General features: G+C 45.8%; 1 protein-coding gene across 4 annotated transcripts in view; it reads right to left on the bottom strand.

Annotated features, from left to right (window-relative positions):
• SAXO6 (stabilizer of axonemal microtubules 6) overlaps window positions 1-24,684 on the bottom strand; it is a 569,878-nt gene that overhangs the window by 278,126 nt on the left and 267,068 nt on the right. For all 4 annotated transcript variants that reach the window (XM_086919018.1, XM_086919016.1, XM_086919015.1 and 1 more), the window contains one exon: window positions 9,625-9,724. In XM_086919018.1, coding sequence (XP_086775144.1) covers window positions 9,625-9,724 — 100 coding nt within the window. The remainder of the gene's footprint in view (window positions 1-9,624; window positions 9,725-24,684) is intronic.

Here is a 24,684-nt window from a genome sequence, read left to right as displayed (position 1 = left end):
CCCATTTAATGAAGGGTTTGGGCGAGTGCTTTTAGGGTTATTAAACGCCATAAATTTAGTTTTCTGTAGGTTTATTTCTAGACCTCTTTCCATACAGAACAATTCAAATTTATCGAGAAACTTTTGGATCCCCATGGGAGATTTGGATACCAGAAGAGTATCGTCGGCAAACATCATTGCCAAGATTCTGCGGGACGCTAGCTTAGGGGCATCAAAATCTTTTTCTATTGCCAAGGCATCAATCAATCCAATAATATAAAGACTAAACAACGTGGGCGCCAGCACGCATCACTGGCATACACCTCGTTTAACTGGTATGGGTGTCGTAAGTTTTCCATCCCTTCCAAATCTTATTTGTGCATAGTTATCTTCATGCAGTCTCTTGAGAAGTTGGATTAGATACACCGGGACCCCCATCTCAATAAGAACTGACCATAACTTTTCCCGTGGCACCAGACTGAATGCCACCACAGGTCTACAAAAATGTAATATAAACTGCCCCCCTGTAGGCAAACGGTCTTCCAGTATAAGAGCTGTAGTCTTAATACTTGGTCCAGTGTCGACAACTTTTCCCTGAATCCTGCCTGAAGGGGGGACAGTACCCCTTTTTCTTCCATCCAAAAATGTAGCCTGGCCAGCAAGACGCGCGCAAATAATTTTTGGGAAATATCTATTAAGCTAATAGGTCTGTAGTTAGTTGGTAAGAAAGGGGAACCTTTTTTAAATATCGGTATTATCTCCGCGTCCTGCCAACTGGATGGTATCTTCATGCCCTGCAGTATAGCATTGAAAAGGACACAGAAATACGGAATCCAGATGGCTGGTTCGCTCCTATATAGGTCCCCAGGGATCTTATCCAAACCTGGAGCTTTACCTGGTGCTATTTTTAACAATGCACCCTCAATTTCCTTTAGGCTTATGGATGAACCTGAACAACTACCTGGATCTGGATCTTGTTCTCAGGCTTCTTTTCCTCAGCATAAAGGGTTTCAAAGTGCTCCCGCCATACCTCTTCGTCCCGGTTCGGTTCCACCGCTGTTTTGGGGGTAGAAGAGGCTGAGTTTACAATAACCCAAAACGTCCTCATATCTTAATTCCCCAGGGCGATATTCAGTGTATCCCAGTTATTCCTTTCCCACCAAATTTTGACTTCTTGAACGGCCAGTTTATATGCCTATCTTGTGGTTTTTATATAAGGGCGATTGTTAATAGATACCAGAAGTGCCCTTTTGGCCTTTCGGCATTGGCTATTATACCACGGGTGGGTTGGTGGCCTAGCCTGTCTAGGGGACATATTAGGATAAATGATCCCTCCCTAAGCTTGGAAAAGTTAGTCTCAACCACTTGCAAGTCTAGGCCATCCCTACTTTGTGGATATTGGGCCGACACCTCTTCAAACACAGGAATTAGAGCAGCATACAAGTTACTCATCTTGTTCTTTGATTGGAGGAAATCGGTTCACTGTACTCTCCTACTACAGTTTGAGATGATCAACCCAGAGTCAAAAGGGTTAGCTTGGAAGGTATTATGTGTGTTTAATGCTTTTAGTTCAATTGAGAGGGCTTGATGGTCGCTATCCAGTCGTGTAATGATTTTAAAATCAATCATCCTGTCCCAGGAGTTTGAATCAATTAAAATACAATCTAATAAAAACCCACGGTCCTTACTATAAATGGGTTCCTTCGATAACTGAATGGAAAGAGATGAACTTCTTTACACTATTAACCAGCATTGACAACTCAGTGAATGCACCCTGTTTTGAAACCCTTGTACACTAACTCAGTAGCTTCTGGTGTGCAAGAAAGTCGCAAGCCTCATTAGACAACAGCCCCTTCTTGGACAATGACATCAAATCGTTTCTCAGTGACTATGAATTAACTTTAGCACACAAAAGACTCACTGGACATAGACATAAAATGTGAGTGTTGTAAAGGTCAGTCGCTAAGAATGTGTTAAATACTATGACAAAGAGCGTAGTCAGTTCTGTAAATTTTAAATTAAAAATTAAAACATACGCAAAAAAAACATCAGTGGGGAAACAGAGACAAATCAAATAGACTATCCAAAAGAAAGGAAGCAGCAGAAAGGCTAATCACTGTATGCTGCCTGCTAGGTCAACAAAAAGAAGCCTTGTGAGGTGCATAGTGATGAACAAATAAATGGGTGGAAATGAAAGGTAAAAGGATTCTCGCTCATTACAAAACCCTAAAAGAAATTTAAAGAGAAAGGTTTATTTATAGAGAACAATTTTCTAGTTCTGCAATTCAGCACAGGCAAACAACAAGCACATGGGAGGGAGAAGCTCATGACAAAAATTTACAAATGAATGCTAATATTATTACATAGCAAGTCCCGAAACCAAGATGAACAAGTTACTTACCTTCGGTAACGATTTTTCTGGTAGAAACAGTATCTGCCTGTGGATTCCTCACCTTGTGAATATCCCCCTGCGTCAGCAACATTCGGAAAATTCTTTTGTAGCACGCCGGCATGGACGACATCATAGGAGCACGGCATCGCGCGCAACTCCGACTGACGTCACCGACTCCTTATTAGACCTACGTCGGCATGATGACATCAGTTCCACCCTTTTTTCCGTGCCTTCGAGGCACCCAGACGGACCAATGACAGAAGATATACACATATACAGTGTACAAAGTACATACAATTCAAAACTACACACATATTGCAAAGCCAAGGTATGAAAAACCAAAATATATACAAATATAAATATACATAAAATACATAAATACAGGTATAGAAGAGTGGACAACGGGGAGGCGGGTGGGTCAGTGAGGAATCCACAGGCAGATACTGTATCTACCAGAAAAAGCGTTACCGAAGGTAAGTAACTTGTTCTTCTGATAGATACATCTGCCAGTGGATTCCTCACCTTGTGAATAGGGTGTCCACTCTCCTATACCAGAAAATCCTGGAGGACAGAGCGCGCAAAGTGGCCGTCCCTCCTCACCTCGGTATCCAAGCAGTAATGCTTCGCGAAGGGTTGGAGGGACGCCCAAGTCGCGGCCCTGCAAATATCCTCGACAGGTACACCTCTACTCAAAGCAGATGTTGATGACTTTGCTCTAGTAGAGTGAGCTCTTATACCCCCAGGAGGTTCCTTACCAGCCAGGGTATAGCAGATCTTGATGCATAGTATTATCCATCTCGAAAGTGTGCGCTTGTGCACAGCTCTTCCTTTCCTACAGCCAGCAAATCCAACAAATAGCTGGTCATCCACTCGATAGTCCTTTGTCCTATCAAGATAGAAACTCACCGACCTTTAAGGGTCCAGACGGTGAAGCCACTCCTCCTCCTTGGAAGGGTGAGGGGTAGGATAGAAGGTAGGAAGGGTAATAGACTGTCCTAGATGGAAGGGAGTCACCACCTTAGGCAGAAAAGCAGCCCTGGTCCTTAAGAACGATTCGTTCAGCATGAATGGTCAAGAATGGGGGCTTTGAACTAAGAGCTTGAAGCTCACTTACCCTCCTTGCTGAGGTAATTCCAACAAGGAAAACCGTCTTAAAAGACAATAACCTCAAGGGACAATTATGCAGAGGTTCGAAAGGAGAACCCATTAGATAAGTAAGCACCAAATTCAAGTCCCATTGAGGCACAATAAACGGAGTAGGAGTAAATGTATTCATAAGCCCCTTCAGAAATCTCAAAACAATAGGAGATTTAAACAAGGACGGCTGATCCGGCAGGCAGAGAAATGCAGACAACGCCGAAAGATAGCCTTTAAATGCTGCCACAGCAAACCCTCGCTGCGCCAAAGAAAGTGCAAAAAGAAGTATGTCCGACAAACGAGCCCTCAAAGGATCGATGGACTTCTCCCCGCACCAAAGAACAAATTTGGACCATCTATAAGAATAAATGGATTTAGTGGAGTCACGCCTGGCCGATAAAATGACATCCACCACATCGTGCGGGAGAGAACAGGAATTCAGATTGCCCCGTTCAATCTCCAGGCATTAAGGTGTAAGGTCTGGAGGTGGGGGTGTAGAACCTGCCTCTCCATCTGAGAGAGAAGATCTGCTCTGTGAGGGAGACGGAGCAGCGGGCACGAGGAGAGGTGGAGAACATCTGTGTACCACACCCTTCTTGGCCAATCCGGATCGATCAATATGACTTGGGCCCAGTCTTGGCGAATCTTAATCAGAGCCCGAGGAATCAAGGGTATGGGAGGAAACGCGTAAAGGAGCTGTGAGTCCCAACTCAACTGAAACGCGTCCCCCAAGGCTCCCTGCACCCGAAACTGGAGACTGCAGAATGACGGGCAGTGAGCATTCTCATGAGTGGCGAACAGGTCCACCTGAGGAGTTCCCCACGTCCGAAAGACGTGACGAACCACCTCCGGGTGAAGCCTCCACTCGTGGTCGGCCGAGAACCGCCGACTGAGACTGTGTGCACGCACGTTCAGAACTCCGGCCAGGTGATGCATCCGATATCACTGTGGCCACTGATGGAGGAATATGGAAGGGCTTTCCTTGAGACAGATTGCCCTCCACACTCCACCAAGATAGCAGCTTCTCTGGAGATCCTCACTGACTCCCTGAGATCTCCTTGGTGTTGATACCACTGCCTGTGGAGGCACCACTGGAGCGCCCTCATGTGCCAGTGTGCATGGTTGACCAACAGAATGCAAGATGCCATCAGACCGAGCAGACGAAGGACCTTCAGGACTGGAACAACCGCTCCATTGAAAAATAAAGGAATCAACTCCTGTATGTCGCAAATCATTTGAGGAGGAGGGAATGCACGACACACAGTTGTGTCCAGTACCACACCTATGATCAGGTTGTGCTGGGAGGGCACCAGGTGAGATTTGGGTACATTTATCGAAAAACCCAACCTGGGTAATAACTGAGTTGTCTCTTGCAGATGATGGAGCACTATCTCCGGAGACTCTGCTTTGATCAGCCAGTCTTCCAGATAAGGGAATACCGGAATCCCTGACCTTCTGAGATGTGCAGCCACCACAGCCATCACCGTGGTGAAGACTCGAGGCGCAGTAATAAGACCAAACGGAAGGATCGCAAACTGGTAGTGTTGCGACCCCACCGTAAAACGGAGATACTTCGTGTGCGACTTCAGGATTGGGATGTGAAAATACGCATCCTGCAAGTCGATCGACACCATCCAGTCCTCTTCCGGCAGTGCCTGAAGAACCTGTGCAAGGGTGAGCATCTTGAACTTCTGCTTCAGGTAAAGGTTCAAGATCCTGAGATCCAGGATTGGACGAAGCCTGCCATCCTTCTTGGGGATCAGGAAATACCGGGAGTAGCACCCCTGACCCCTTTCCTGCTCTGGAACCACCTCTATCTCACCCTTTTTGAACAGTACCTGTACCTTTTCCTGAAGGAGCAACAGGTGGTCCTCCAAGCAAAAACCCTGGCAAGGAGGGCAATTTGGAGGGAATTCCCGAAAGGGAAGAGCATACCCATTTTCTACGAGATTGAGAACCCAAAGATCTGATGTAACCGATTCCCAATCCCGTAGAAAATAAGTAAGCCGACCCCCTACTGGACCCACATGATCTGGAATGGCGGATCTAGGGCTGCTTTGGTGTTGTAGGTCGGGGTGGGTATTAGAGGAGGAAGAGGCTTGACGTCCACTAGGACGACCCCTTTGTCTACCGCTGTAAGTCTTGTAAAAAGGATTTTGTTGCTGCTGCTGTTGGTTCTGCTTATAGGTACGAAAAGTAGACCTTCCAAAACCCTTGTACTTCTTGGTGAAAGAGCCTCTAGTCTGCAGACCCAAAGATCTTGCTGTCGCTCTGCTATCTTTAAACCTTTCCAAGGCAGCATCAGCTTTCTTTCCAAAAAGGCCTGTGCCATCAAAAGGCAAATCCATCAGAGCAGCCTGAACATCAGCTGAAAACTCGGAAGTCTTTAACCAAGCAGCTCTTCTAGTGGCAATCGAAGACCCCATGATCCTAGCCACTGAATACGCCGTGTCCATACCACTTTGTATGACCTGACGAGCTGCAGCCTGTGTGTCAGATACCACTTCACTAAAGTTCTTCCTATCCTCCTCAGGAAGCTTAGATGATAGCTGCTTCACTGTGTCCATCAAAGCATGAACATATCTGCCCAGCAGACAAGTAGCATTCGTGGATTTTAGGGCCATACCACTTGACGAAAACACCTTTTTCGCATTTTGATCTTGCTTTTTAGAGTCCTTATCTTCAGGTACCTGGGGAAAAACACCTGCCGATTTCTTTGAGCAAGCAGCCTGGACCACCAAACTCTCTGGCAGAGGATGAATAGACATGAATTCAGGATCTCCAGGTGCCACCCTATTGCGTCTTGCAACTGATTTTGACACCGCAGGAGCAGTAAGAGGCCTCTTCCAGACTTCCAATATAGGTTCAGTTAGAGCCTCAGTAAATGGTAGAGTAGGCTCAACCACAGAGGACGGAGAATGGAGAACCTCCATAAAGATGTTAGACTTGTACTCCACAGATGGTAAAGTCAAATGTAAGAGTTCTGTAGCTTTCCTGATCACCACATGGTAAGGAGCCACATCCTTAGAAGGAGTATCAGATACAGAGGGCAACTGCCATTCCGGTGAAAGTTTCAAACCACTTGCATCCTGCAACTCTTTAAAGTAATCCTCCTGATCCTGAAGTTCGCCTTCTTTAACCTCAGGTTCCTCATAATTTCTCTCCTCCATAAGGCGCTGTGCTCTACTCCTCGACCACTCCATCCGAATCGACGTCGTTGGATCCGGTAACAACTCCGATGGAGTCAGGCCGGCGTCGAATGAGGAGCTGAAGCCGCCTTTGAATGAGAAGCTGGAACCGGCATCGAACCTTGAATTCGATCCCGAGGTCGCTCCGGAGCCGGTGATGCCGTGCACGGAGTCGATGACCTCGGTGTAGCCGAACTATGCCACGGTGGAATAGGCGCCGGCATAAACGGCAAGAAAGGCACCGGAGCATAAGCTTGAGGCACGTCCAGATTAAACGACAATGGACCCATGGGACCAGCCGGTGCACCAGAGGAGTACATTGCTCTCGCATATACGCCATACATTGTTTAGAAAATGCGAAGGGTCCTGACCTGGACCAGGAAACTGAGGGTACGAACCCACTGGTTGCCCCTGAGGAGGTTGTACTGGATTGGACTTCCTCTGGCTGGTGTACCGGAGTCGCCTCAACTTCCTCTTCATCGTGCACCGAAGACTGGGACGGCTCCGGAGACGGATTCAATGTCGGCTCCCGAGACTGCAAAGGCGAGGCCTCACCTTCAGGCTTACGAGCTGGAGAGGGAGATATCATGCCCTTCTGATGTCTTCAAGAGGATGACTTCTTTTTCGAGTCCTTCTCCCTGCCGGAATGATGTCTCGAACTATGCTTCTTCCTCTTATGCTTCTTCTTCGAGGCACCCGAAGCATGCCCCGAAGCCGACTTCGAAGCCAACTCCGACCGAGACATCGTCTTCGACTTTGACCTCGATCGCCTTGATCTTGTACCTCGAAGTCCTCTTGGTATCCTTACCCTTATTTTTGGCAAGAAGGAGTTTCGCCTCTCGTTCTCGAAGAGCCTTTGGGTTCATCTTCGAACAGGAACGACAACCCTTGACGTCGTGATCCGAGCCCAGACACCACAAACAGTCACCATGAGGATCAGTAATGGACATCATCCTGGCACACGAGTCGCATGGCTTAAATCCTGTCTTCTTCAATGACATCTTCGATGGAAGACAACTCAAACAGATACAGAACAAAAGTTCACAATAGTAAAAAAGTTTACATCCGCACAATAGAAGATCCCAAGAAACCGTTCACTCTACTAGAGCAAAGTCATCAACATCTGCTTTGTCTAGAGGTGTTGACCTGTCGAGGATATTTGCAGGGCCGCGAATTGGGCCTCCCTCCACACTTTCGTGAAGCATTACTGCTTGGATACGGAGGTGAGGAGGGACGGCCACTTTGCGCGCTCTGTCCTCCAGGATTTCTGGTATAGGAGAGTGGACACCCTCCTCCAGGAGAGGGGACTGCTGTGGGACTCTATTCACAAGGTGAGGAATACACTGGCAGATGTATCTATCAGGAGAACAAGTTACTTACCTCCGGTAACGCTTTTTCTGGTAGATACAGTGTGGATTCCTCACTGACCCACCCGCCTTCCACTCTTCTATACCTGTATTTATGTATTTTAGGTATATTTATATTTGTATATATTTTGGTTTTTCATACCTTGGCTACGAACTATGGGCCAGATGTAGGTAAATATAATTTACCGACTCTTAAATACCGAATCATACCGATTCGGTATTTATGAATCGGTAAATTAGAAGGAGGGAGATGTAGGTATTTTTTAATTTTGATTTACCGAATCTGTAACAATCGGTATTTACCGATTCGGTAAATACCGAATCGGTATTCCCCATTGATTCCTATGGGCTTTGGAGCCCATAGGAATCATTGGGAAAAGAATCGTTAAATACCGAATCCAGCAAGGGTGCAGGGGGTGTCACTTTGACACCCTCTAGCACCCCAAGTGCAGGCTTGTGTGCCATCTGGCACACATACATGCCCTTAGGGCATGTCTGTGTGTCACATGGCACAGGTGTGCATGCCCAGATGAGCATGCACACCTGAATTCGGTATTTTACCACCCAATAGGATTGGGTGGTAAAATACCGACTCTTAAGGGCCTGTGGCACTCTGTGGTTTTCCACCTACATCTGGGTTTTACCGAATCGGTTAAATTACCGATTCGGTATTTTACAGAATCGGTAAATTTACATAATCAGTAAATTTACAGATTCTGTAATAAAATGCCCCCTACATCTCAAAAACCAATTACTGGTCGGTAACGGCCAAAATCGGCCGTTACCGACCGGTAATTGTCGACCTACATCTGGCCCTATGTGCGTAGTTTTTAATTGTATGTACTTTGTAGACTGTATATGTGTATATCCTCTGTCATTGGTCCATCTGGGTGCCTCGAAGCCACGGAAAAAAGGGCGGAACTGATGTCATCACGCCGACGTAGGTCTAATAAGGAGTCAGCGACGTCAGTCGGAGTCGCGAACGATGCCGTGCTCCTATGACGTCGTCCACGCCGGCGTCCTACAAAAGAATTTTCCGAACGTTGCTGACGCAGGGGGATATTTACATGGTGAGGAATCCACTGGCAGATGTATCTATCAGAAATGCTGATACTGTATGAATCTGTTCTGATATGCATGGGTCCAACAAAATTATAAACTAATTGCCTGAGAAATAGGTAAGAACCACAGGAACCAATAAATATGCACTTATTTCTGTATGTCCCTCTACTCTCAGGATCTTTTTCAGTGTGCCTTCTTTTGAAGAGTTTACCTACCGAAATGTAAGGAAAGAAAACCAGCAGTGTGTTTTAAACATGCATCAGAATGACAATGAATATGGTAACAATGGCCTATCAAAAAAGTTACTATACACCTCAAGAACACAGTACAAGCTTCAGTTTTGTGTTTTGTAGTAGTTTCCCGAAGCTGTCACAACGTTTCCTCTCTAGTGTAATTTATTGCATGATATTGTAAAATGCAAAGATAGCTAATATGATAGGGACCTAACTTTACCATTTCTTTACAAATACCCAGGCTTTTAAAATAAAAGAACACTTACATGATCAGGAACTTGCTGCTTGACACGGACCCAAGACCCATTTCGATATCTGTACTCTCCTGGCGACACAAAGCTTTCTGAGTATTCACTTTTCACCTTCCTTGTATGCAACAAAAAAGTTATACAATTAGTATTTTCTTCCACCTATTCTTAACAATGAATATTTGCAGAGGCAAAATCTACCAGAGCTCACATGGGGAGTTAGAAAAGGTCTTTGTATGTGAACCTTTAAAAATGAATGTGGTTGCAAAGCCTGCAGTTTGCAAAATTACAAGAATTCTGAATACAAAAATGCTATTTGTAATGTATAAAGGATATAGGGCTAGATGTAGGTGAAATAGATTTACCGATTTTTAATTACCGAATTTTACCGATTCGGTAATTAAAAATTCGGTAAATCTATGGGGTGGACATGTAGGTATTCAAGATGTGCTGGAATACCGATTTGGATGATTTCGGTATTTACCGATTCGGTAAATACCGAATCGGTAATGCCCATTCATTCCTATGGGCTTTGAAGCCCATAGGAGTGAATGGGCATTACCGATTCGGTATTTACCGAATCGGTAAATACCGATTTTCACAAGGGTGCAGGGGGTGTTACTTTGACACCCTCTGGCATCCCCAAAACAGGCTCGGGTGCCATGTGGCAGGCATACATGCCCTAAGGGCAGGTCTGCCTGTCACATGGCATAGGTGTGCATGCACACATGTGAATGCACACCGGAATCGGTATTTTACCATCAAATTGGATTTGATGGTAAAATACAGATTCGGTAAGGCCTCTGGGACTCTGAAGAGTCCCACCTACATCTGGGTGGCTCAGATTCGGTAAATTTACCGATTTTTTATTTTACCGAATCGGTAAAATTACCGAATCGGTAATTTTACCGATTCGGTAAAATAATGCCCCCTACATACCTATCACCTATTTACCGATCGGTAACGGCCGAAAATACTGATTTTCGGCCGTTACCGACCGACCTACATCTGGCCCATAGTGTGAGTCGTATGGACTTTCCAACTCGCAAAATACAATTTGCCATTGAAAGGCGTACAATTCTGCTCCTACAGCATGGAAATAGAATGTACATATGGCTGTAACCACAACTGTAATGGACAGAGGCTCCTTTAAAAAACATGTATGTGCAAAGTGAATGCAAATTTGAGGATGGAGGTCTGCGGTCCATCGCAGGCCTCCATCCCCACATGCAAAACCTTTAACAGGGAGTAACAAAAGGACTCGTTAACCATAAATGTTAATGAGGCAAGGATTTTTGTGACTCAGTGTGAATACAAATTTTAAGATGTATTCTCCATATGGGTTCACAAAGAAGTTGAATGCCAAACCACTGACTGGTTTCCGATCATACGTGTACATTTGAGGCCAGATGTACTAAGCATTTTTGTGGTCGCAAACGGCTCGATTCACATACTAGGGTCATATGTCTCCCCAAAGAGGCCTTTTTAAATGTACAAACGCCAAATTACAATTTAGTAACTTGTCACCAAATTCAAGTTGCATTTGTGACCCAAATCCCATTCGGTTTTTGGAAGGGGCGTGTTAGGGCATCCTTTTCAAATACTGAAAGGCAGTAGCACATATTAAAGTTTTGAGACCAAATTAAAAAGCTACTTACCTTTGGTAACACCTCATCTGGTAGATACTCTATCTAGTGGAAGATTCTTTACCTTAGAGTTATCCCAAGGTGTAGGACTGGATCTGGATATTTTTTGCGAGCAGTAGCCCTGGTTGCCCGGAGGTGGCGTTGTTGGTGTTGTCCCCGGCAGAAGTGACGTTTGTGGTGCCTATATAGGTGCCACCTAGGTGCACTGTCTGTTACTTTACGCAACTTTCCACGCCAGAAGAGCAGAGTCACAAAGTACACTGACCACTGGTGTTGAAAACCTGGGCCCTGAAAGAGGAAAGAGTCCTGTCCCTAGAAAGCCATTCGCAGAGCAGAGAGAAAAGATGGGTCTGTAAGGAATCTGCGGCTAGATACAGTTTCTACCAGATAAGGACTTACTGAAGGTAAGCAACTTGTTCATCTGATAGAGACTTCTAGCTGCATATTCCTTACCTTAGAATAGATGCTCAAGCAATACCTCCCAAGAGGTGGGTCTGCGGCCCAATTTCACATGAGGAAGGCCTGCAGAAGCGAACAGGCAAAATGCCCATCTCTAAGGACCTGACTGCCCGTGCAGTAGTGTTTCGTAGCTGTGTGCATGGAAGCCCACGTTGCTGCTTGGCAGATGTCCAGGACCAGAACTTCATGAGCTAGCGCAGTGGTAGCAGCCTTAGATCTGGTGGAATTGGCATACAAACCCTCAAGGGGTTGCTTCTAAGGCAATGGGTAGCAGATTTTGATACAGAGTATGATACATTGTGATGGTCCTCTTTGTTAGACCTGGACCTAATTTCAAGTTTAGCCCCAAACTTTTTGCCTTTTGCCTCCTTTTTTCTGACCCTATTTATGTTGGCCATAGGACTCTGGGCACTTTATCACTGCTGATCAGTGTTAAAGTGAATATGCTCTCTGTGTAAATTGGATTACAATTGATTATCCATGATTGGCATATTGATTTACTGGTAAGTCCATACTAAATTGCACCAAGTTTGCCAGGGCCTGTAAATCAAGTGCTACTAGTGGGCTTGCAGCACTGTTTGTGCCACCCACATGAGTAACCCTGTAAATGTGTCTCAGAAAGGCCACTGCCGTTTTAAACTACCTTGTCAACCTTGCAAGTGTGCCCACTTGCTAGGCCCTAACCTTCCGTTTCCTTACAAGTAAGACACCCTTCAGGTAGGCCCAAGGTATCCCCGTGGGCAGGGTACAATGTATGTGAAAGGTAGTCCATGTGCTGGTATGTTCTACATGTACTGATAGTGACATTCTGTGTATTTCTTTTTTCACTCCTGAAAGGGTGTTTGTCCCATGGGTTATCATGGTAACTGCCTTGTGACATCTTACAAGTGTAACTTTCTATTGGGACAGGATGGAGAAATGGAGTTTAGGCTCTTTGAACTCAGAATTTAGTAACACACCTTTTAGTAAACGGGTTTTTTAAATAGTGTGTTTGAAAATGCGACTTGTAGAAAGTGGGAATTCTCTTGCTTTACCATTCTGTGTGCCTCTGCCTGTTTGAGTATTCGACTTCTGGTTTTGGAGTGATAGGAGCTGGGGATGTGCATTCACTCAAGACAGTCACAAGGCGGGGTGAAGTGTGTCCTGCCTTTCCGTGGTGACTCATAGCCAGGCTGAAAAGACCTTTCTACCTTTAGAGTGGTGGAAGGAGTTTTCACTAGCACCAGAATAGGCTGTGTCTCCTCTGTACAATGCGGTCTACAGCCCCTGTGGTCAAGCTGGACCAGGGAGGGCTGAACCGGTTTGTACTGAGCTCAGGGCCTCTAAAACAAAGACTACAAAGAGAAAATCGGGTATAAATATTAGACCTAAAACCCAAGAATTTTAGATTACTTTTGGACTCAAGAGGAACCTTCGCTTGAAGGGCCTAGGAGCTGCGGAGGAAACTGCCCCTTTGCTACGTGTTACTTTGCTGGGTTGGCCTGCAGTTGCTGTTTCTGCCTAGGAGAGGACACAGCCTGGAACTTTGCTGTGAACCTGCTTGTGAAGTATCTCCAAGGGCTTGTTTGTGCTTGCCTCCTATTTTTATTTTTTTTGCATTGGGTCTGGGTAAAGAAAATGTTTTTTGTTTTTTTTATTGGCATTTTCAAGACATAAGATGTCAACAATCAATAAAACTTACAGACCATTGCTCAACAACATCCTTCATCCAGATAGTTAATCTTACAGTATCCTGCACAGTTTTGTACATGTTGGTACAGTTAATACATACAAATAGTCAACTTGGTGCGATTGCAGATGGTCAGTTAGAAATGTCCAATAATCTCTTGGTCGTGAGTCCACAGGTAATTCCTCCTCATACGTCAGCAACGTATCTTTACAGTATGCTAAATCTCGAAGCCACTGTTTGATCTTCGGTATCTTCTTCCCACCCCAAAATAGTGAAATACGTTGTTTAGCCAGTAACAATGCAACTGCACAGAATTTTTTTCTAAGTGGCGCTCACATTGGCACCAGGCCTAGCAAACATACACGGACAGTGCATTCTATGTTCATTCCTACCATAGTACTCAGCACCTGAGACACTTTTACCCAATATTCTGCTATTACAGGGCAACTCCAGGCGAGGTATATGAAATCTGCCATTTCCACCTTGCAACGCTGGCAACTTGAATCTTGTCTTAGGCCAGGCCACACCTTTTAAGCCTAGCTGGTGTGTAATAGGTCTGATGGACATATTTATAATGTATCATACGCAAGTTTCCATTAGGTGTTAATAAACTTGTTAATGAACAGGTGCTTGTCCATTCTACCACTGTCAGCGGTTCAGCTAAACAATCATTCGATTTCTTTAGTGCATTTTGTGTGTTTCCCGCTATATCTTCTTGTAATGCTACTTATAACCTAGATACCAAGTGCTTGGCTGTGGGAGTGGTAATGATTAGTTGCAATGAGGTTAGCTGCTGTGGATCTGTAGGGTAAGACGTATGCAATTTCTTTATCGCTCCCTGTAATCTGTGATACGTGAATTTAAATAGTATTGTTTGGTTAGTTAGGTCTTCAAGTGACTTGAATTGGCCATTATGGTAAAGATTGCCCCATGGTATCTATACCCACATTCTTGAGTAAATTAATTCCCACTTTTTCTTGGGTGACTGAAATTTCTGGGTGGTGATGTTATGGCAACGCAGGAGCATATAATGGAAATTGTTTGCTTTTCGCCCCATTTCTCCAAGCTTTATCTATAGGGTTTATGTCTTGTTCGTGTAAGGTAGGTCGTTGGTGCGTAATGATCGCTGTCAGTGGTATTAGTAGCGAATCTCCTTCTTCGATTGCAACATGTGTAAGGAAGGGGACCTCGTGATACCAATAGTGTGCGTATTGCGCCTGTGCACATAAGTAACATAGCAAAAAGTCTGGCACTTTTAGACCGCCCTGTGAATAAGGTAATGTGAGTGCGCGCATTTCAATACGGGCCTGTTTACCCGCCCATACTTACTGCAGAACCATGGTATTAATCCTACGAAACACCTCCATTAGGGGCTTGATTGGAATGTTATTAAAAAAGTACAGCAATTTAGGTAGGATAACCATTTTCACAATGCCCAAACGATCAGCCAGCGACAATGGTAAACAAATCCATCTCTTAATTTTATCTTCCAATGCACTAATCGATCTACCATAATTGGTGTGGATAACTATTTCCGGGTCCTGATGATACCAGACTTCTAAATATTTCACCGGTTCCTATTGCCATTCAAATGGATAATCTATAGGATGCGGAAGTGTAGAATCTGTTAGTGGTATAATGAGGGATTTGGACCAATTTATTTTAAGCCCGACTGCTGACCAAATTTATTATACTCCCATAGTAGAGGATTTAAGTTTTGAGCAGGGTCTCGGACGTTTAACATCATGTTGTCTGCATATAATGATATGTGTAGCGGCCCTTGTGGGAATTGAAGCGCCGAATAGTGGTGTCTTTGTCTTATTTTACAAGCTAATGGTTCAAGTATTACAGCAAATAGTAGCGGGGACAGTGGACAACTTTGTCGTGTCCCTCTACCAATGCGCAGTGGTTCAGATATATATTTATTCATTTTAACCTGTGCTGTTGGAGCAGTGCATAGCGTTTGTATCAACTGCATAAACATCGGGGGAATCCCATGCGACTCATCACCGTGTGGATGAAGGATCATTCTATGGTATCAAATGCTTTAGCCACGGATGTCTGGCTTTAGAACGCGTGCTATTACACCGCGTGCCGTTACAACGCGGTTTTTTCAAAGCAAGTCGTTACCACGACTTTCGTTGGGGGGGGGGGGGGTGCGGACTTAGGAATTTTTTAATTTACTATTCCAACACCAGCCTACGTACAGTAGGGAAGGTGTTGGATAGTAAATTAAAAAATTCCTTGTCCTGCAGCGCGCTCCAGCGCAAGTCGTGGTAACGACATGCGTTTTAAAAACCGCGTTGTAACGGCATGCGGTGTAACAGCCGCGTCGTAAAGGCTGTTCCCCTTTAGCCACATCTAACAATATCGCATTGGCTTTAGTATTAGGGATTAAGTTATGTGACAATCCAAAGAGAGTTCTGGTATTGTGCGCTGTAGATCTTGATGGAATGAACCCGGACTGGTCCGGTAGTACAAGTTTGGACATCAGCGGCTGTAATCGTGTAGCCAGCAATTTAGCTAGTATTTTTGTATCTACATTTATTAACCCTTTCGATGCTGATGACGAGCTCAGCTCGTCATGATGCACGGTTGAGCTGTGCGGATGACGAGCTGAGCTCGTCATGAATAATGTAAAATATCCATTTCCAGCACAGGACGGGAAAACTGCTAGCAGCCAAGGTGTTAAGGATAAGGGTCTATAGGAATCGCAATATTCAGGATCTTTGTGTGGTTTTAAAAGGGCAATTATCATGGCTTCCCTCAGCATTGGTGGCAGCAGTTGTTTATCATGGGCATCTCCGTACACCTCTACTAAGGAGGGTGCTAACTGATCTACAAACGTCTTATAAAACGCACGTGAAGCCATCTGGGCCCGGCGTTTTACCATCGGGCAATGATTTAATGACTTCGGTGACATCCGCAACAGTGACAGGTAATGAAAGGTATTCCTTCTGTGTATCCGATAACCACGCAATCGAGACATCAGCTAAATATTCCATTATTTCCTCCGGGGTGGCAGTTGGTTGTGCAGTATATAAGTCACCATATGTGTTCCTAAATTCTCATAATATACCCTGTATATCATGGTGCAGGACCCCGCTGGCATCTCTGATTGCCCAAATTGATTGTGGTGCATGCCCTTCACATATTTTGTCTGTCAGGTTATGCCCAGGTCTGCCTGCTTCCCCATAAGAGTGCGCCACCTTCCGTTTCGCCACGTATTTTAGTTCATCATCTGCATATGTTTGGTATTCCGTTAGGACAGTTCTAATTTCCCCTAATATTTTTGTGTCTAACGTGCATTTATAGTCCTGCTCCAATGCGTGCATCCTATCTTCCCATATAGTGAGTTGTCTTTGTATATCTTTAAGAATGCTAGCGGAAGTGCTTATACAGACTCCCCTAATTGTGGCTTTGAAAGCTTCTCAGAGCAGGCCCGGATCTTCAGTGGTGGAAGCATTTAATTCAAAATATTCAGTGATAGCTTGGCTAATTGTGTCAGTGTACTGGCTGTCCAATAGTGCCTTTACATTAAACCTCCAGCTATAAGGTAGGGGCACATATAATGGTATAGTGAGTGTAAGCAACACCGGATTATGATCGGATAGTGTAAGAGGGAGGTGTTTAACAGACTCTGTCCATAACGATACATCAGTGCCAAGCGAATAATCTATACGTGACCAGCTATTGTGTGCTGCTGATGTGTTTGTGGCCTCCATGCGCTCTGGATGGCGGGTTCTCCGAATGTCATTAAGTTGCATATCTTCCATAATATCTTTTAATTTACCTAGGGCCCGTTTATGTGCTTCAATTGATGAATCTGATCTGTTAAGTGCGTCGTTCAGTGCTATGTTAAAATCCCCGCCCCAAATCAGTGGGATGTCCTGTGATTCTTTAATTTTGCATATATTAAACAAAGAGGGAGGAACCCTACTATTGTGACAATAGGGACAGGGTAAGTCAAGTGGAAAAGTAAACAACGTCCCTAATACCTAGTATTTGGAATATTCTGTAATCTACTGTGTGATCTCTGGGTCGGGTAGGACTGTGACACACAACAACAGGGGTACACCAAGGGTTAGTTTCCCAATAGTATTTATTGGTATGAAATAAAACGGATAAGAATGCAAACAAGAATAAAAAAGTGTAGTCAACGATACCCATTAGCAGCCCAAGATCATAAGTAGGGCTAAGGTCCAACCGTCCTCCGCATGAACACCGGTCCCGGTGTTCTTCCAACGGAGGGCACTGTGCTAAGCAACAGCCTGAAATGCCGCTCGAAATGAGGCTAATGGGATCTCTTAGTATCTGGTGTATCACACTGGTGATTGAGCAGGCAAGGCGCTAAGAGAGACGAACACGGGAATACCCAGCCGGGCACTCAACCGCAAGTTCGTAACGGGAACACAGGGAGCAGCCGCTCGACCTACCAACATCTTAGCCCATGTAACGGGACGCCGATCTTTTCTCCGGTGTAGTGCTCGAATGTTTGACTCACCTACACCCGCTGATGCAATCTCGGGATAACAGCGCAATTCACCCAAGCAGAGACGCGGCAAACACCTCCGTGGTGTGCGTCTATGCCCAATACTTTCACGGGAGCGTATCAACAAACGCTCGACCGAGACGATGTACGCGAGCAGCCGCTCTACCTTACCTCCAAGACGTGGCTTCGTAATCCAGCAGAGTTCACAGAACAAGAACAGGTAGCACAGGTCCGTAGTCTGCACCCAACGGAAGGCCGGCAAGGATCTCAATATCCGACGTCATTCCATGAGTGGTTACGCCTTTTATAGGCGTTGATGACTAGCACGCCGATCACGCACGGCATGCTGGTTCCCGTAGTTCCTACCCCCGCGACAGGCTAGGCCACTGTCACCGTATCGCTGCGTGCGATCTCAAGGAGGGGGGGGGGCTTCGTGGGGGGGAACCTTGACATATTCATAAGTGAGGGGCACACAATCCAGGTTAAACCATATATTCACCACACAATTAACAGAATATATTGCAAATGTCATTAACAAAAAATATCAATTAAAAAGGTCAAACCAACAACTGATATTAATAAATGTAAATAAAAAAAAGATAAAAATGGGACACAATTTATTACGTCATCATCAAAACATGTACAGATGACGCAATCACAGGGTATTATTGTCCAAGTTTTAGAAAACATGAGTCAACGCTGCGTTTCGGTGATTTATCTACGATATTCACCTTCTTCAGGACTGTTTTCTACAAAAAACAATATATGCAGTTATTACTATTATCCGTTGGTGGTGACCTACTACTACTATACATAAAATGCCTCCTAACTTTATTTATAACCACATCAATCTGCGCCCTGTGCCATTCTATCTGGCACTTACATCTAATCATCACATATCTTTTCAAAGTAGCATTTCATAGAGACTCCTCTGTTTATTACCAACAAGGAAGGAAAATCACCTCAGCTAGGAAAATACACATTATGCACAATGTATTTCATTCTATTACAAAATCAATTGTTCTTGGAGTTATCATAGGTTACCCCTATTATAATTTGATGGGCCTCCTGCCTTTTAACCTTATACTCAAGATCTTAAGGGAACAAACATCAAAAAGGTCCAATACGAGGTAACATACCTATCTTAGCAAAACGGCCAGACGTAATGCCAGCTTTCAATATCTGTATGTGTTCTTTAAGAATTAGGATAACATTTCTTGCTATAAAAATATTTATATGTGTCCAAGGTTAATACCTGCAAATTATTAGACAAAACAACATATGGAATTTTAGAATTTAAGAACCATCTGTGTTAAGGATTTGGCTTATGTAGAATTATCTACCTTTTCTGCCCACAGTGTTGCTTAATATACCACGGTGGCACCCACAGAAGGTTTTTCAAATTCAAAATCATGTCCTGAATAGGGTAGGTTTATTTTAATTGTGGATAAGGATTAAGTTATTGACATATCCTAACACAGATGGTTCTTAAATTCTAAAATTCCATATGTTGTTTTGTCTAATAATTTGCAGGTATTAACCTTGGACACATATAAATATTTTTATTGCAAGAAATTTTGGCCGTTTGGCTAAGATAGGTATGTTACCTCGTATTGGACCTTTTTGATGTTTGTTCCCTTAAGATCTTGAGTATAAGGTTAAAAGGCGGGAGGCCCATGAAATTATAATAGGGGTAACCTATGATAACTCCAAGAACAATTGATTTTGTAATAGAATGAAATACAATGTGCATAATGTGTATTTTCCTAGCTGAGGTGATTTTCCTTCCTTGTTGGTAATAAACAGAGGAGTCTCTATGAAATGCTACTTTGAAAAGATATGTGATGATTAGATGTAAGTGCCAGATAGAATGGCACAGGGCGCAGATTGATGTGGTTATAAATAAAGTTAGGAGGTATTTTATGTGTAGTAGTAGTAGGTCACCACCAACGGATAATAGTAATAACTGCATATATTGTTTTTTGTAGAAAACAGTCCTGAAGAAGGTGAATATCGTAGATAAATCTCCGAAACGCAGCGTCGACTCATGTTTTCTAAAACTGGGAACTGTAACAATAATACCCTGTGATTGCGTCATCTGTACATGTTTTTAATTTTGATATGTTGTATTGTTTTTATAATGAAATGATGTAATAAATAGTGTCCCATTTTTATCGTTTTTATAATTTACATTTATTAAGATCAGTTGTTGGTTTGACCTTTTTAAATGATATTTTTTGTTAATGACATTTGCAATATATTCTGTTAATTGTGTGGTGAATATATGCTTTAACCTGGATTGTGGTTTGGTATGCGGCCGGGCCTACGCCTCAACCCGGGGAAATCTAAGTTGTTTCCTAAGGGGGGCTTCATAGGGAAGCCTGAGAATGAGCTCCTAGTTGTTGGGATGAGATGGGTTCCAGAGAGGGCAGGATATCTGGGGATTACGCTGACACATGCCAGCACGACATATTTAACCAAAAACATAAGGAAAGGGATTGACGGTATCAGGCGTTCTGTGGCTTTTTGGAAGGTTCTCCCATAATCATTCATGGGGAAGGTGGCATTGATTAAAATGGTTGTCTTGCTGTGATGTTTGTACACACTGTAGAAATCCCTGTATTTGGTTCCACAGAAGTTTTTCTCACAGCTTGATTGCTTGATCATAGAGTTACTATGGGGGCCCAAACGGAAGAGGATAAAGTTGAGCACTCTGCAGTGACACTGGGGGATGGGCTGGAGGTTCCCCGACCACATTACTACTACACGGCCACGCATTTGTAGCATGCAGTGTATTGGTTTGATGAGCGTGATAATTGGGAGAAGAGATTGTTGGTGTGCACGCACCAGCGAGTAGCGCTGTCGGGCCTTTTTTTCTTGGGATCTAGGGTGTCGGAGTCCTTTCCCTATGTCATACGGCACGTTACATCAGTCTGGGAAATAGTGCTACGGAAAATAATCAAAAACACACCGTATGCCCCGGAGGCTCCGCTGTGGGCTGTCACACCCTTTAAACAGATAGGGCCTACCATGAATGTTCACGAATGGAAAGAGGGAGGTTGTCTTGTGATGGGAGACCTATACGTTGCGCGGCGGTTCGTGACACAAGAGGAAGCAGATGACACCTTTAATTTGTTTAGAGGACAGTTCCTGCGGTGCGCCAAGATCTCAGCAGTGGCCAGGACACTAGGGCCGGCATTCCCTCAGGAACCACACATCACAATAACACTGCAGATGGTGACGAAGGTTGATCTCTCACTTGTACAATGCATTAAGGAGGACACCCAATACATACGAAGTGGCATGAGAGGGTCAAGGGGTAAGTTCCAATGCACGCTTCAAATTAACTCAATTTAATGTGGTACACCAGACATACCTCATTCCTCATGTATTACATAAAATATACCTGTACTGAGCAGACTCATGCCCTATATGTGGATGCTCAGACGCACACTTTATCCATATGTTATGGGACTGTCCTAGACTAGCCCACTATTGGGGGAATGTATAGATACCCTGCAGACTGTCACAGGATGGATTATACCGGCTACTATTAAAGGGGTGGTGTTGGGGTTATTACCCACGCCCAAAAATAAGAAACTCACTAGGAGATTTATACAGCTGGTTCTCGTCTTGGCAAAGCACCGAATTGCAATTCACTGGCTGAGTCCAGAAGCGCTGAAGTCCGAGAAATGGATTACAAATATGATAGAATGGGCCACAGCGGACTCAGAGCGTATAAAGAAGGTCAGGAGGGACAACAAGCTTGAGGAAGATGCGAGGGCTTGGTCCTTAACCCCTTCGAGGCTAATGACGAGCTGGGCTCGTCATGGCGCTTACCTGTCGTGCGCGGATGACAAGGCCAGCTCGTCATCAGCCCCACCCTCGGGAGAAGCGCTGGCGCTCCCCCCGAGGGTCTGCGATCTTCGTTGTGCTGCTGGGGGCGGCAGCGGAAGAGCTTCCGCTGCACCCCCCGCCCCCCCCGTGGGAATCCCTGATGACGTCAGCGCGCACAGCGCGCGCTGACATCATCAGGGATTCCCTGCGCTCGGGAAGCCATTTGCTTCCTGAGCGCCGTGCAGCAAGGTAGGTTTTTCGAACTCCGGCGGGGGTTTGGGGCAGCGAAGAGGCATCAGGGGAGAGGAAAGAGATTTTCCTTTCCCCTGATGTCTCTTTGCAGGGCATTTCTGCCTCACGATCGCGCACAGCGTCGCGATTGTGCGGCGGAAATGCCCCCACTAGCACCAGGGATTGTTTATTTAGCTTTTCGGAAGCGACCCCTTGGGCAAGGGTCGCTTCCAGGTGGGCAACAATATAATTTTCGATTTTCTGCCCCCCCTGGGGGCAAATCGGCCCGTTTTTTCGGCCGTTTTGCCCCCAGGGGGGGCAGAAATTTCCCACTAGCACCAGGGTTGTTTTGTTAAGCCAAGATGGCGGCGATTGTTTTTGTTTACGTTTTTCTGTCCCCCACTGGGGGCAAATCGGCCCGTTTTTTTTGCCGTTTTGCCCCCAGGGGGGACAGAAAATGCCCACTAGCACCAGGGATTTTGTTTTTAGCTTTTAGGAAGCGACCCCTTGGGCAAGGGTCACTTCCAGGTGGCCTCATATTTAACTTTTTGTTTTTCTGCCCCCCCCCGGGGGCAAATCGGCCTGTTTTTCGGCCGTTTTGCCCCCAGGGGGGGCAGAAATTTCCCACTAGCACTAGGGTTTTTTGTTGGGGCAATGTGTTTGTTTTGGGAAGCGACCCCTTGGGTAAGGGTCGCTTCCAGGTGGCCATGATGGTTTTTTTGTTTTTCTGTCCACCCTGGGGGCAGTTTTGCACCCAGGGGGGGGGCAGAAAATGCCCACTAGCACCAGGGAATTAAAATTTTGTTTTTAGGTAGCGACCCCTTGGGCAAGGAGTAGTGCTTGGCTGGCGGTGTGTGCGGAGTGGCGCTTGGCTTGCAGTGTGCGTGGAGTGGGGTTTGGCTGGCGGTGCGTGTGGAGTGGCGCTTGGCTGGATGTGCGTGCAGTGGTACTTGGCTGTCTGTGCACGGAGTGATGTTTGGCTGGTGGTGTGTGTGGAGTGGTACTTGGCTGGATGTGTGCGTGGAGCGGTGTTTGGCTGGTGGTGAGTGGCGCTTGGCTTGCCGTGTGCGTGGAGTGGTGCTTGGCTGGCGGTGTGTGTGGAGTGGTACTTGGCTGTTGGTGTGCGCTGAGTGGTTTTTGGCTGGCGGTGTACGTGGAGGGGTACTTGGCTATCTATGCACAGAGTGGTGCTTGGCTGGCAGTGTGTGTGGAGTGGTACTTGGCTGTCTGTGCACGGAGTGGTGTTTGGCTGGTGGTGTGTGGCGCTTGGCTTGCGGTGTGCGTGGAGTGGTGCTTGGCTGGCGGTGTGCGTGCAGTGGTACTTGGCTGTCTGTGCACGGAGTGGCGCTTGGCTTGCGGTGTGCGTGGAGTGGTGCTTGGCTGGCGGTGTGTGTGGAGTGGTACTTGGCTGTCGGTGTGCGCTGAGTGGTGTTTGGCTGGCGGTGTGCGTGGAGTGGTACTTGGCTATCTATGCACGGAGTGGTGCTTGGCTGGCGGTGTGTGTGGAGTGGCTCTTGGCTGGTGGTGTGTGTGTGGAGTGGTCATTTGCTGTCTGTGCATGGAGTGCTGCTTGGCTGGCGGTGTGTGTGGAGTGGCGCTTGGCTGGTGGTGTGCGTGGAGTGATACTTTGCTGTCTGTGCACGGAGTGGTGCTTGGCTGACGGTGTGTGTGGAGTGGCGCAAGGCTGGTGGTGTGCGAGGAGTGCTACTTTGCTGTCTGTGCACGGAGTGCTGCTTGGCTGGCGGTGTGTGTGGAGTGGCGCTTGGCTGGTGGTGTGTGTGGAGTGGTACTTGGTTGTCTGTGCACGGAGTGGTGTTTGGCTGGTGGTGTGTGTGGAGTGGTGTTTGGCTGGCGGTGTGTGTGGAGTGGTACTTGGCTGGATGGTGTGCGTGGAGCGGTGTTTGGCTGGCGGTGAGTGGCGCTTGGCTTGCGGTGTGCGTGGAGTGGTGCTTGGCTGGCGGTGTGTGTGGAGTGGTACTTGGCTGTCGGTGTGCGCTGAGTGGTGTTTGGCTGGCAGTGTGCGTGGAGGGGTACTTGGCTATCTATGCATGCAGTGTGCTTGGCTGGCGGTGTGTGTGGAGTGGTGCTTGGCTGGTGTGTGTGCAGTGGTCATTTGCTGTCTGTGTACGGAGTGCTGCTTGGCTGGCGGTGTGGGTGGAGTGGCGCTTGGCTGGTGGTGTGCGTGGAGTGCTACTTTGCTGTCTGTGCACTGAGTGGTGCTTGGCTGGCGGTATGCGTGGAGTGGCGCTTGGCTGGTGGTGTGTGAGTAGTTACTTTCTGTTGGTCACTACACACATTGCTAGTTGAGTGACACTCTACGCAGTCCATCTTTTTCTGTAGTTGCTGTGTCAGATATGTGGGCGTGTGAAAGTGATGGGCCCTTGAATGGCGCTGGCGGTGTAAATGTTTTGTATGTGTCACACGTACAAAAGGTATATGAATGTCCTTACTGCCCCTGTGTGATGGGGGTACTGTTAGGAGCAAAAGACTGACTGGCACCAAAGGGGTCTGGCAGTAAAAAAAATTCCAAAAATTAACCAGTGTCTTGATGTTAAACCTCATCTAATCCCAATTGGTCTAAGCCCTATTTGGTGGCCCATCTTGCTGAATTTAAATTTGGGGGGCAAGTTTGTGTGTTGTTTTTTGAATTGTTATATTGTTTGTGAAATGTGGTAGTTATTTTTTTTTTCTTCTCTATTTTTGTCTTGTTTCAGGCTTTTGCTGTTTGGATTGTTGTAGGTTGC

This window comes from Lissotriton vulgaris, chromosome 1_1, assembly GCF_964263255.1.
Source record: "Lissotriton vulgaris chromosome 1_1, aLisVul1.2, whole genome shotgun sequence".
Lineage (NCBI taxonomy): Eukaryota > Metazoa > Chordata > Amphibia > Caudata > Salamandridae > Lissotriton > Lissotriton vulgaris.
Note: the sequence above shows the minus strand (reverse complement) of the source record. Positions and strands in the feature narration are given on the sequence as shown.